The sequence below is a fragment of the Danio rerio genome, chromosome 19, assembly GCF_052040795.2.
Source record: "Danio rerio strain M-AB ecotype USA chromosome 19, GRCz13ab, whole genome shotgun sequence".
Taxonomy (NCBI): Eukaryota; Metazoa; Chordata; class Actinopteri; order Cypriniformes; family Danionidae; genus Danio; species Danio rerio.
This window is the reverse complement of record NC_141039.2, coordinates 10,155,870-10,168,527: the sequence shown is the minus strand read 5'-3', so window position 1 is coordinate 10,168,527 and position 12,658 is coordinate 10,155,870. Positions and strand designations below refer to the sequence as shown.

At 36.7% G+C, this 12,658-nt stretch overlaps 1 protein-coding gene across 4 annotated transcripts in view; it reads right to left on the bottom strand.

Moving 5' to 3' along the window:
* Positions 1-12,658, bottom strand: part of ash1l (ASH1 like histone lysine methyltransferase) — a 54,478-nt gene that overhangs the window by 11,323 nt on the left and 30,497 nt on the right. For all 4 annotated transcript variants that reach the window (NM_001346407.2, XM_087294712.1, XM_087294713.1 and 1 more), the window contains 7 exons: positions 10,572-10,733; positions 10,405-10,475; positions 8,200-8,366; positions 4,850-5,002; positions 4,405-4,459; positions 2,961-3,093; positions 2,595-2,867 (listed from right to left, as the gene is read on the bottom strand). In NM_001346407.2, the coding sequence (NP_001333336.1) occupies positions 2,595-2,867; positions 2,961-3,093; positions 4,405-4,459; positions 4,850-5,002; positions 8,200-8,366; positions 10,405-10,475; positions 10,572-10,733 (1,014 nt within the window). The remainder of the gene's footprint in view (positions 1-2,594; positions 2,868-2,960; positions 3,094-4,404; positions 4,460-4,849; positions 5,003-8,199; positions 8,367-10,404; positions 10,476-10,571; positions 10,734-12,658) is intronic.

The following is a 12,658-nucleotide window of genomic DNA, read 5'->3' as shown; positions in this document are numbered from 1 at the left end:
ATAAATATGAATTTATTTAATAGTTTTACTTCTCGTTAGCTGTATGCTAATTCATTGCACATTTATTTAGGTATATTTATTGTCTGTTATGATGTGCTAACAAAGTGTGAGCTGACATTCAACAAACGAGACGTTTTTCAGTATTCAAACCCAAGCGCTTTTCACTGGCGTCAAGCTGAAGAGTATGCAAAATCACTTGTTTGACGTTAGATGGCGCTGCACAAATTTAAGCTTCTGACACCAGCTTTTAACACAGAAGAAGAGGAGGAGAGAAAGCTCACACGCTTGTTGTTAAAGTTACTGCTGACTCGAACAAGCATGGATGGTTCAAGCAGCAGCTCCAGCTCTAGCGATGAAGAAATGATTAGTGTTCACAAGAACAATAAGCAGCTTCATGTTCATATTGCCTCTGGGCATCTTCTTCAATGTGCGCTCGCATTGACAGTTTTGCGCTTAACCACCTCCAAGTGCCGTTTACTGTAACTTTAGCAGCTCCGTGCACGTGAACAAAAGTGGCGATCTGATTGGTGGAGAAGGTTTTACCCCGACGCGTCAAAACAAAAAAACGAGCATGAGGCGTTTTTTTTTTTAAATGATGCTTTTCTGCGTTGTTGTGCACAATCACATTGACGCCCTTTATTTATTCACAAGGGGTTAAACGTTGACAGAAAACGCAAGCAAAAAACGTCTCGGTGTGCATGGGCCTTTAGCCTGTGTTGTTAAAACAAAACTTTACATAAAGCAAAACAAAAAGTATTTTCTGCAAAAAAAAAAAACAAAGATTAAAATTAAATCAAACACTAATAATAGGTGGATAAATAAAATTAAATTAAATATTGCACTGAAAAATACACTCATTGGCCATTTTATTAGGTACAAGTGCTCGTTAACGCAAATTTCTAATCAGCCAATCACATGACAGCAACTCAATGTATTTAGACATCTGCTGCAGTTCAAACCGAGCATCAGTATGGGGAAGAAAGGGGATTTAAGTGACTTTAAACGTGGCATGGTTGTTGGTGCCAGAAGGGCTGGTCTGAGTATTTCAGAAACTTATCTACTAGGATTTTCATCGCACAACCATCTCTAGGGTCTACAGAGAATGGTCAGAAAAAGAGAAAATATCCAGTGAGCGGCAGTTCTGTGGGTGCAAATGCCTTGTTCATGCCAGAGGTCAGAGGAGAATGGCCAGACTGGTTCCAGCTGTTAGAAAGGCAACAGTAACTTTAATAAACACTCATTACAACCGAAGTACGCAGAAAAGCATCTCTGAACGCACAACACGTCCAACCTTGAGACAGATGGGCTACAGCAGCAGAAGACCACACTGGGTATCACTCCTGTCAGCTAAGAACAGTGAACTGAGGCTACAATTCACACAGGCTCACCAAAACTGGACAATAAAAGATTGTTAAAACATTGCCTGGTCTGATGAGTCTCAATTTCTGCTGTGACATTTGGATGGCAGGGTCAGAATTTGGCATCATCAACATGAAAGCATGGATCCATCTTGCAATGTATCAATAGTCCAGGCTGGTGGTGGTGGTGGTGTAATGGGGTGGTGGATTTTTTCCATACTTTGGGACCATTAGCACCAATTGAGCATCGTGTCAATGCAACAGCCTACCTGAGTATCGCTGCTGACCATGTCAGTCCCTTTATGACCACAGTGTGCCCATCGTCTAAATGCAGGGGTGACCAACCCTGTTCCTGGAGATCTACCTTCCTGCAGATTTCAGTTGCAAACCATATCAAACACACCTGCCTGTAATTATCAAGTGCTGTTCAGGTCCTAATTAATTGGCTCAGGTGTGTTTGATCAGGGTTGGATCTGAACTTTGCTGGAAGGTAGATCTCCAGGAACCAGGTTGAGCACCCCTGGCCTAATGGCTACTTCCAGCAGAATAACACGCCATGTCATAAAGCCTGAATCCTCTCAGACTAGTTCCTTGAACATGACAAGGAGTTCGCTGTACTCAAATGGCCTCCACAGTCACCAGATCTCAATCCAATAGAGCACCTTTGGGATGTGTTGGAACGGGAGATTCGCACCATGGATGTGCAGCCGAAAAACCTGCAGCAACTGCGTGATGCTATCATGTAACTGCGTGATGCTATCATGTCCATCTGGACCAAAATCTCTGAGGACTATTTCCAGTACCTTGTTGAATCTATGCCACAAAGGATTAAGACAGTTCTGAGGGCAAAGCAGGGTCTAACCAGATGTACTTAATAAAGTGGCTGGAGAGTGTAAATCTGCATGGACATAGAGTGTGCTAAAACTAGTGTGGTAATACTAAAGTGTTTATTAAAATAAAAATAAATAAATATATATAAATAAATAAATAAACTACACATAAAACTAAAATATTTGTAGTAATATTAGGTTGTAATATTATACAATTTTTTTTTTAATCTGGCTTCATACATACCATACCAGTAAAAAGCTATAGATTTACCTACAAAGACTACAGACTTTCTTTTACAATTGTAGGTATCATGATCATATCAATCATGCAATACACACAGTATGGAATGAGTTGGACAGCACTAATATTTAGTAATTCATTCAAATCCCTGATCTTAGCACATACCATGCACTTCTCGCACTGAATCATGAGTCCCTCATCCTTGTACATGCCACAGATGCAGCGGATCACATCATCATCCTTATCATGGCTGCCCCCTCCGTCATGGTGATGGTGGTGGGCGTGGTCTCTCTCCAGCGAATCAGAGCTGTCCGCTTCACTTGCCGTCTCACCCACAATCTCATCGATCTGAACAGCAGCCTCATGACGGGCACCATAATAAGCCTTCCTCAGCCGGCACACGTCACGGCCCACAGCAGACTTACGCCCATAGTACTTCTGAAGGAGGAAAAACAGAAGAGAGGTTAGGAAAGGTCCTGTTTTTACTCTAGATTTTTCAAATTTAACTCTAACCTGAGTAGTGGCACTGACCTCAGCATTGCGAAACACTTTGAGCATGTCCGCATCAAACGCCTCATCGGTTTTGTAGTGTCCGCTGAGGATCTGCTTATCTATGGTGCTGAGATCTAGAGGATCGGTGACCTTCTCATAGTATTGTGTGTTCCTGTAGACAGGCATCAAGAGGTATTTAAGGAAAGTTGTGAAGTGGCCAAGTACGATGACCCATACTCTGAATTTCTGCTATGTATTTCACATCCAAGTTTGCATTTACTGCTAGGAACACACACCTGGAGCAGTAGACACACAATGACCATGTCTCTTTAGATTCTTTGACTGCACCAAATATCCAAACAGTATATATTGTATAATAAAGTCGCCTTAGTATGTCATTTTAAATGTTTTTAATTTAGCTTTAAGCTGCCTTTTCACTGCACACAACAGACTGGAAGTCATTCATTTCCAATGGAAAGTTGTCTGGGAGCTGGGTAGAGTTCTGATGATCTCAGTATGTCCCATTTGAGCTACGGATGTGTTCAAATATTTGAACTTCTGCGACTAGACTGCTCGACTGGATGTGATGTATTCCAGTGTTGTTCAATTAGGTCTGTGTGCACGAGATGAGAATTATAATTCTCGTTTTTTTTGTTGTTCTTATTTTTTGAGCAGAAAAAAGTCTATATAAAAAAAAATATTTCTATTCATAAATGAGTAATAAAAAAATTGTATTTGTAAATGCAGTCTCCATATTCCCTCCAAAGCTAGCATAAGCTACATAAAGTAGGCTACATTTTGGTAACTAAACACCTGACAGCCCGACAGTCTTGGCTATTTTTCTCCATGCTTAACTTTTTTCTGCTGGTCTCTCTATATAACTTTAGAGTTTTGTCATGTAAAATCAGATTTTTGGACACCGCGAGAATCAGCTTCTTTAAATGATCAAGTATGAAGTATCAAGCGCGAGTGATTTACATGTTAAGACACGAATAAGACATCCTGCGATTCATGCGAATGAGGCTGCGCAAATTACGTGATTCGCAGGAGTTGACACGTTTCGAACGAATTGTTCCAGTTGGAAACTCTGAACGTCAGCAGATATTTAGACCACATTAACCAATTATTAGCTTGCTCTTGTAAGGGACTGATTACGACGTAGTGCCTTTTGTTGGTGTCCTGAGGAAAAATCCTCTTGCCAACACCGGACAACAGCTCATCAAACTGGGCTTGGTTCAGTCTGAAGCACATATGAGCTGACATATGAGCGATCCGCTGATATATCGTGGCTTTAAAATGCTACAGTCTTGTGATCTTTGAAACTTTCACAAATCCCTATATTACAAATTATGTGACAAATCACACCCAATATAGCATATCGGGGGAAAAAAGTATATATATATATATATATATATATATATATATATATATATATATATATGTATATATATACAGTGTGCTTAAAAACGGATTTAATTCTCACCTCTTCCTAGAAGGCAGGTTAAGCAGCGGAGCAGCAAGAGGCTGACCAGATGAATCTTCAAAGAACAAGAACGCAATAGATTATATTAGTATTGAGGTCAGTGTAAATGAATGTGCATCAAGATGACACTCAAATTAGAATAAACCTTATAGATGAAGTCAAAATAAAAGAATCACATAGCTCACTAACTGGATTTTGCCAAACTAGATCACTTAAAAAGAGATTTCCATCAAAAATAACTAATGAGTGTCAGCATTTAGCAATAAGCTTACATCTTACAGCAGTCTACTCAACCAAACTGCTGTTGTGAAATGGATGTTCTTGTTTTGTGTGATGAAAATGATTATGCAGCCTTTAAATTCACTGCCAACAATAGGATTAATAACAAAAACTGCATGTTTTGCGGGTTCATGATGTTTGTGTGAATGAATAAGTGTCTGTTTACCCTTGTAGCTAGTGATCATATCGCAGATCTCTTTGAAAATGTGTGCCAGACGTGCGGTGCGTGTCACTTCAGTGTTCTCCTCGGCTGCCGCAAGTCTGCGTGTGCGTACAGAGCGGGACGTCTGCAGCGCTGAGAACTGAGTCAGAAATACATCTGGAAAAACAGAAACACATAACCGGTCAATTTTAAAGCAGGTCTACAACATAACACTCATTTGATTATCGATTAATCTAACAATTATTTGAACAATTAATCGATTAATCATTGATAATGTCAGGGACACCTCAGTAGGTTTTGAATGATTATTCAATTAATTTCTATAAATCTTTTTTTTTTTATATATAATTTTTTATTTGTAGTAGCAATAAACACAGTACAATGATTCCACTTAAGAGAAAACATTTCCCACTGCTTAACATTTTTCTTTTTCACAAACTCTAAAGTAACAGAACATAAAAAAATAAAAAAACATAAAAAAATAAATAAATAAAGGTTTCATCAAATACAATATATGAAAATAACAGTAAAATGGTAACATAAATAATATCAATACTAAATTTCCATAGGTCAGAGAGGGTCAAATCTTTATTTATTCATTCAACTTTAGGTTATTATCAACTGTGAATTACTAATTTAAAAAGAGGATTAAGAGGGGGAGTGCAATGGGTCGTAAATTGAAAAAATGTTTGTTATGTGGATGGGAATTAGATAGTAATAGTTTTATATTTCTATGAAGATTGGATGGAGCAATCTAACGTAATCAGTCCACTTGGACCAGATGTTTCTAAATGTATTAATTTGGAGTCGAAGGGAGAATGTAATTTTTTCCATCACATAGATATTATATACTATCTCTAGCCATTCTTGGGTTGTTGGGGATTCAGGAAGTAACCAGTGTCTTGTAATTGCTTTTTTGGCTGCGATTATTAAAATATCAAGTAAGTATTTATCAGATTTACATATTTGGATATCAGAGCTTCCAAAATAAATAACTATAAATTGAAAGGGTAGTGTAATATTAAGTATGTTTTCTAAATTTCTATAAATCTTATTGTCTATTCCAGTGGTTCTCAAACTGTGTTATGTGTACCACTAGTGGTACACAGGCTTCCTTCTAGTGATACACCGAGGAACAATATGTCATATGTACATGCAACATATCAAAAATGGTTTCTATATGAATATGATGACATACAGCCTATATTTATGAGGTCCAAGCAACATTTCCAGGTTTTGATGAATAGGTTACTACAGGTTAACACTTTACATTTAAGTGCAGGAGTTTTCTATTTTACTTTTTAACAACAGTAGCCTACCATTTTTAACAAACTTTTAAAAGCACATTTTTATTTAAACGTTGACATTTTATTTTGTTTGTTTGTTTTTTACATATAAGCACAGTACAGTATTAATGTTCAAACTATTTATAATGTTTAAAGTGGCTGATAATAATAAATATTATTAATAATAGAAGTTAATCTGCCATGTTTTTAAACTGTGCAGAGGTGTAGCTGCTTTACTGAGCCTACTATGCTATTGTATTTCAATACTGCTCATTATGGTGGTACTTTTTTCTGAGGTGGTACTTGATGAAAAAAAGTGGTTTGAGAACCACTGATCTATCCCACAGGGGTTAGAAAATTGTCTTTAGACATTAGCCCCTTTCACACATACACACCTTTCAGGAAAATTACCGGCAATTTCTTGGAAAGGTTGTATGTGTGAACAGGTCCTTTTTGAAAATACCGGTAAATTCGTTCTGGCTATTTTCCGGAAAGAGAAGTTGTAACATTACCGGTAATTTGCCGGAATGCTGCGCTGTGTGAACGCAAAAGGAAGATTGCCGGAATTAGCGCGTGCACGTCTAGAACATGCTGACGTGAGACTTCTGCTTTAGCCAATCAGAACAGTCAGACGCGTTCACGTCCGAGCGGCTTATGAGAATAAAAACCTTTGAATATTTTTCCAGACACATTTAGTTGCTAGAAATTAGTCAGATAACATTTATATGTTCATCTTAATGCCAACTGTGTAAATAATTATCGATAAGATGCTTATGATAAGCCGCTGTTTGTTTACCTTCAAGCTTTGCGTGTGCCCATAAACAGTCTATGAGCGCCAGCACACACACATATCATGTACATCTCGACATGCGAAAGTGTTTCTCTATATGTTTTCATCGAAGTTGTTCACAATACTGATCCATCCAGTTTGTGATGTAGTCAAATGTTTACAAATACAAGCACAGCCGTTTAGAGCTCATTTCTGGTTATTGATGTCAGAATTTACCGGTATTTTGGAATGGATGTGTGAATGCTCTTTTCCGGAAAAATTCCGTAACGTCCTCGCCGGTGTGAACAGCGTTTTTTTTAATTTACCGGTAAAGTCGTTCCGGAAATTTTCCATATATTTACCGGTATCACTGTGTGAAAGGGGCTATTGGCTCACACACAACTACAAAAAAAAAAAAATCATATTTAAAAAAAAAAACAATGGTAGTGGAATAATATCTTCTTGTACTTAGGAACTTTATACTGTCTACCAGAGAGAAGTAACTTAAAGTAACCATGTAAAGGATGGGAAGAATTTCCCACAATAGCGGTGGTAAGTAGTGTGTTAACACTAAAAACTCTAAAAATAATAAGTGCAGTGTAATTACCCGGATGATGCACACATTCAGCCGGTAAAATGAAGTGTGTAATGATGGACACGCACTCAACAACCGCAGGTTTGCTCACGTAGCGGAAGGGGCGGAGCTATCAGGCGCACATATTGGATTACTTTATTTTGGATGGTCAAAGTAAAATTCTCCTTCGAGAGTGATTATAGCGCCTCCCGATGGTGAATGCGGTTATACTCACTGTGGGTATTTGATAGTTGGGTCATTTATTACACTGATTTGGCAACCGTCAAAATTCATCAGGTAAACGGGTTGAATTTCCGCTTAGTAAAAAAAAAACATTAGTGCTCCATTTGGGACGACACTACATGCATATACTATACTGTTGAGTGTGTAAGTGCACAATTACATAGTGCATAGTGTATAGTGTGCCATTTGAGCTAATGTGTTTCCTTGTACTGCAATGGCATTCGTGATAGCTAAATAACACTCTAGCGCCACAGCACTGTATCAGTCAGACTTACACCGAGTCACTCAATGAAACGACTGCTAGAATGTTGGTCTACAATTTTTTATTGTTAACATCGTTGATAATGTCTCTTTGTCGACTGAATGTTTTAGCCTTACTTGGAAGTTTTATCTGTAGCCCGTGGATATACAGCGTATGACAATCTTAAGATCAACTTGAGGAATCTTTATCGCTTGTGTAAGACTTGTTGTCCACTCTCACCTGATTTGATGTTTCCATCATCCCGGATGACTCCTCCCCAGCGGGTGTACAGAGACAGACCGCTGTTCTCCCTCTCCCGCTCTCCCTCACGCTTCAGAAGCTCCTGTTTCTCCCGCATCTTCTCCCAATTCCGCAGCAGAAAGACCCGATGTTTCAGCACAAAGTTCCTGAAACAAACAAATTCAGGAGATAGTGTTAAAATATGTTTGTATTCAACTTATATGATTAAACAATGGGCTCTATGCACAGCTAGTGTCTTTCAGCCATGAACTTCCGGTTAACAGTTAATGTGACTATTTTTTTAATTTTATAAGGTTCCTTTTACATCATCAGTGTTGTATTGTATTTATAATACATTCGGTTAAACAGGCTTAAGCATTTGTTTTGTTGTTCAAGTATAAAACAAGATGAAAGACCGTGTAACCACAAGCGCTGTCAGGATCAGCAGGCAAGTGCAGAAACTCCATTGAAAATACTGGGGTAAAATGAACTTTTTTCTTATTTTAAAGACATGGCAGGGGAAATAGAATTTAATACGGTGATACTTGTCCGGTTTGAGATCCCCCCTTATATCATATATCAATCAGGCAGTGAAAAATCACAGATTTTTATAGAAATCAGACCTTAAATGTGGCAATTTTATAATTGAAAGACAGTTCACCGTAAACGCTGAGGCTGACTAGCTGAAATTAAACGTCTGTGTGCATATACCTCATTAAAGAACATAATACTAGATGCCACACACGCCCAAATATGAAGGGATCCTTTTCTTAAAGTTAAAAGATTTATAAATAATGTCTGTATAAAGATCCAAATTATACTTTAATAATTTTAAATTAAAAATGGGTCTACATAAGTTACATTATGAATGTTTTTCCACTCCTTACATCACTGTATTTACTAATGTACACATTTACTTATTTATTTTAATCAAAATGTTATTCATTTGATTCTAAATTGTATTTATTTGGTTGATATCTAAAGGGTATATGCAGAAGTATTAGAAGGACTTTTAATTTTGCAGTAACCTGGGTCAAGCGCTTCCGGGGAACTGTATGCAATTACAAAATCGCCACGTTTAAGGTCTTTTTTCTTTAAAAATCCGATCCACTCCACTGCCTGATTGATATACAATATAAAGTGGGTCTCAGATTGTACAAGAATCACTGCATTAAATTACATTTTCCTCAACCATGTCTTTAAAATCTAAAAATTTACTTCAGTATTTTCAGTGGAGTTTTTGCGCTCGCCTGCTGATCCTGACAGGCACATGCATGCAAACGGCTTTTCATCTCGGTTTACGCTTGAAGTCCGTTTAACTGATTGTATTTTAATTACATTACAAAATCGATGCTGTAAAAGGAACCATAAAAACTTTTTTAAAAATCACATTAACCGTTCATCGGAAGTTTACTGCTATGGGAGGAAACACTAGCTGTGCATACACCCTATTTGTTTTATTTATATCAAATTCTGCACAAATAATAGATCAGAATATTTATTTATGATTAAATAAATATTTATCATTAATGATATCAACATATTTAATATTCATTTTTGTATTTATAATTATTAATTACTTTAAAATTTTACTTAAAGTAAAGATTTTTTACTTAAATTAAAAATTAGACCAATATTTTAGTATTTAAATTAATTACTGTTTTTTCAATGCACTCCCAGTGGACCCCAAATTGCAAACCTCTTCTTTACTTGAACATAAAGAATTCTAACACTATTATAAACCTGCCTTCCCACTACTCTGCTGTAATGCTACAGTATTGTAAATGTTGTTGCTACAGAGTTGGTAAGGCATTCTGTCATTATAAGAAAAAGTATGAATATTTAATGAAAACTGGACTAGAAAAGTGTTCAAATTTGATCAACTTTAAAACCAGACACTTATTAAAATTGTATTTTGCATAACATGTCTTTATTGCATTATACAAGGTTTTACAATAAATCAAACCCCAATACCCAAAACTTACCTCAGACAGGTTTAGCAAAAAATAAAAATGAAATAATAATCATTATAATAAAAAAATCCAATCAAACACTCCACAACTTCAGACTTCCAAAGCTTCTTCCATAGCTCCATTTTTCACAGAATTACATTTACATATGTGAGCTTACAAGAGCCAAACATGTTATTAGATTTCTTAACCAAAGTATGAAATTATATATTTTTAAAAGTTAATGAGATCCTACCTCTCTCTGTTTGACATGGGCTTCATTAAAAGGTGCTGGTAAAACTTGCTGCTGTCACTGGACTCTTCCTCCTTCCAACAGCAAAATAATAATACAGCATTAGAAAATGCACTTGTAGCTACTGCAGCCAACAATAGTGCATTTCAACTGAATGAACTGTCTCATACCCGCTTCTTCAGTGAGTGTTTGGACTTGCGTTTCTCTTTCAATCTTCCAAGTCTCCGGGCTCCGCCTCCAGATCCGGCCCCTTTAGCAGGCAGCCCATTGATTCGCTTGCTCTTGCCGCCAATGATGCCTCGGCAACCCTCTGAGCCACACTTGCAGACTTGCTGCATAGCAACAAGAGCAGAAAAACATTGTCATTTGGCAAGCATGAAAAAATATGCTGGACATCTAATAGAGGTTCAGTCCGGCAACTAGCACAAACAAGAACATCAACATTTTAAATATATAAAAAAGAACTGCAAAATGTATTTTAGCCTTATTAATGTGAAATAAATTAGAAATAGAATTTTAGCAACAGCTTAAAAAATAAAATATTATAGTGTATATAAAATAGTATTTGAAAACCCAACCATTTAAAGGATTAGTTCCCTTCCTAAATGAAAATTTCCTGATAATTTACTCGCTCAATTACCATTATTACCAAATGTTAATTAAGATTAAAAATGTATTAATTTTTAAGAATACGTGCAGGAGGTTTTCCCAATATAGTGGACTTCTACTGTGTTCAGAAGTTTAAACTACTAAACTGCAGTTTCAATGGAGCTTATACGACTAAATAGTTTTTTTTTAAATACTTTTAAATCGCAAAGCAATTGCATTAACCAGCTTTAGTGGTTAAAATGTTAATTTATTCCCTCTTTAAGGAAAATGTCACTTTATTTAAAAGTACAATTCATTTAGAGCCCTTTTAAACTACAATTTTGGTTATTTAAAAAAATCTACTTCAATAAACTCCTAATTTGCTGTTTATTAATAGTTATTAAAGGTTCAAGACACCCTGTAGTATTTATTGTTGTTGAGATTTTAACAGATTTGTGTGTGTTAAGCTTCATTTAAGACAACGTTAGCACCTGTAAGCTTTAACTGTGGGGAAAAATGGATAATTTTTAGCTTTTGTGAGCTAATTTCATCTTCCGGGTTTAAAATCATTATTAGGGTGAGATCAAAATCGGCGATGTAGCACTAGTGGAGTGATGACTGATGCGTTAGTTCTTTATTATTATTCATGGCTGACTTTTCTTATGCTACAAGACCCTGCTTAAATATTCATGACTGCATGTGCATTCTGATGACAGACTAAGATGGATAGACTACAGACCAACCATAACACGCAGTATTTAGCCGTTCATGAAGACTTGCATATTTGTTTCCATGATCCATAGAGTTTGTTGCAGGGCTTTTCCTGCGATTCTGTCAGGGCCGATACAGCCAACCTGTTTGTGTGCACCAAGCATTTTTGTCAGGAAAGCTGTAAGAGAATTGGAAAGTGGCGGACGTTGTCTTTTATCAGTTGAGTTTGTTACCATTCAGACAAACCTCTGTGCTGCTGTGTTCGCACATGTTTAAAATCCTCAAGATTACCGGCAGGGCTTGTGGTTGGAATAGATAGGTCAAAAAACCTGCTGCACTGCTATCCACACTGTCTGCGTTCAGACCCGGTGATTCAAGAGGAGAGAAATCCTCCTCATTTATAGTGTTTATATAAACATGATTATCTTTATAATGTTATAACAAATTGTGGTTATATGAAATTTCAAACAGCCTATTGTATATGTAATGCCATTAAATTACTTACTGTTTACTTCTTTGCATTCTAACTCTGTAAACTATAAAATCATGGGTCTCCTTGCGTTTTGTATTGAATTTTTTTTATTATCTTGAGCAGGTGAGCCAACTGACAAATCCCTTCTTTTTCCCCTGCACTGCCGGCCACGGCCCACTCCTGCCTCTGCTCGCAGAGCTCCACACGAAAGCATTTTTTTTTAAAATTCAGAGGTAGACTTGAACTGAAAGAAGGGGGGTTTCATAACCCTTTAAGAAGGTAGAGATCATGAGGAATATGTCGTTTGTAAGCACTAATAAACAGTCAATATCTTATTATAGGCAGATAATAAGCTCCTAGTTAATAGTAAAAATTTGTACTTAAACTAACAAGTTACCAAAATGACTTAACCTTTCCTTAGGTAACAATCTGATTCCTTGGCTAAGATCATTTAGAGCTATTTTAAACTGCATTGAAACCACAGTT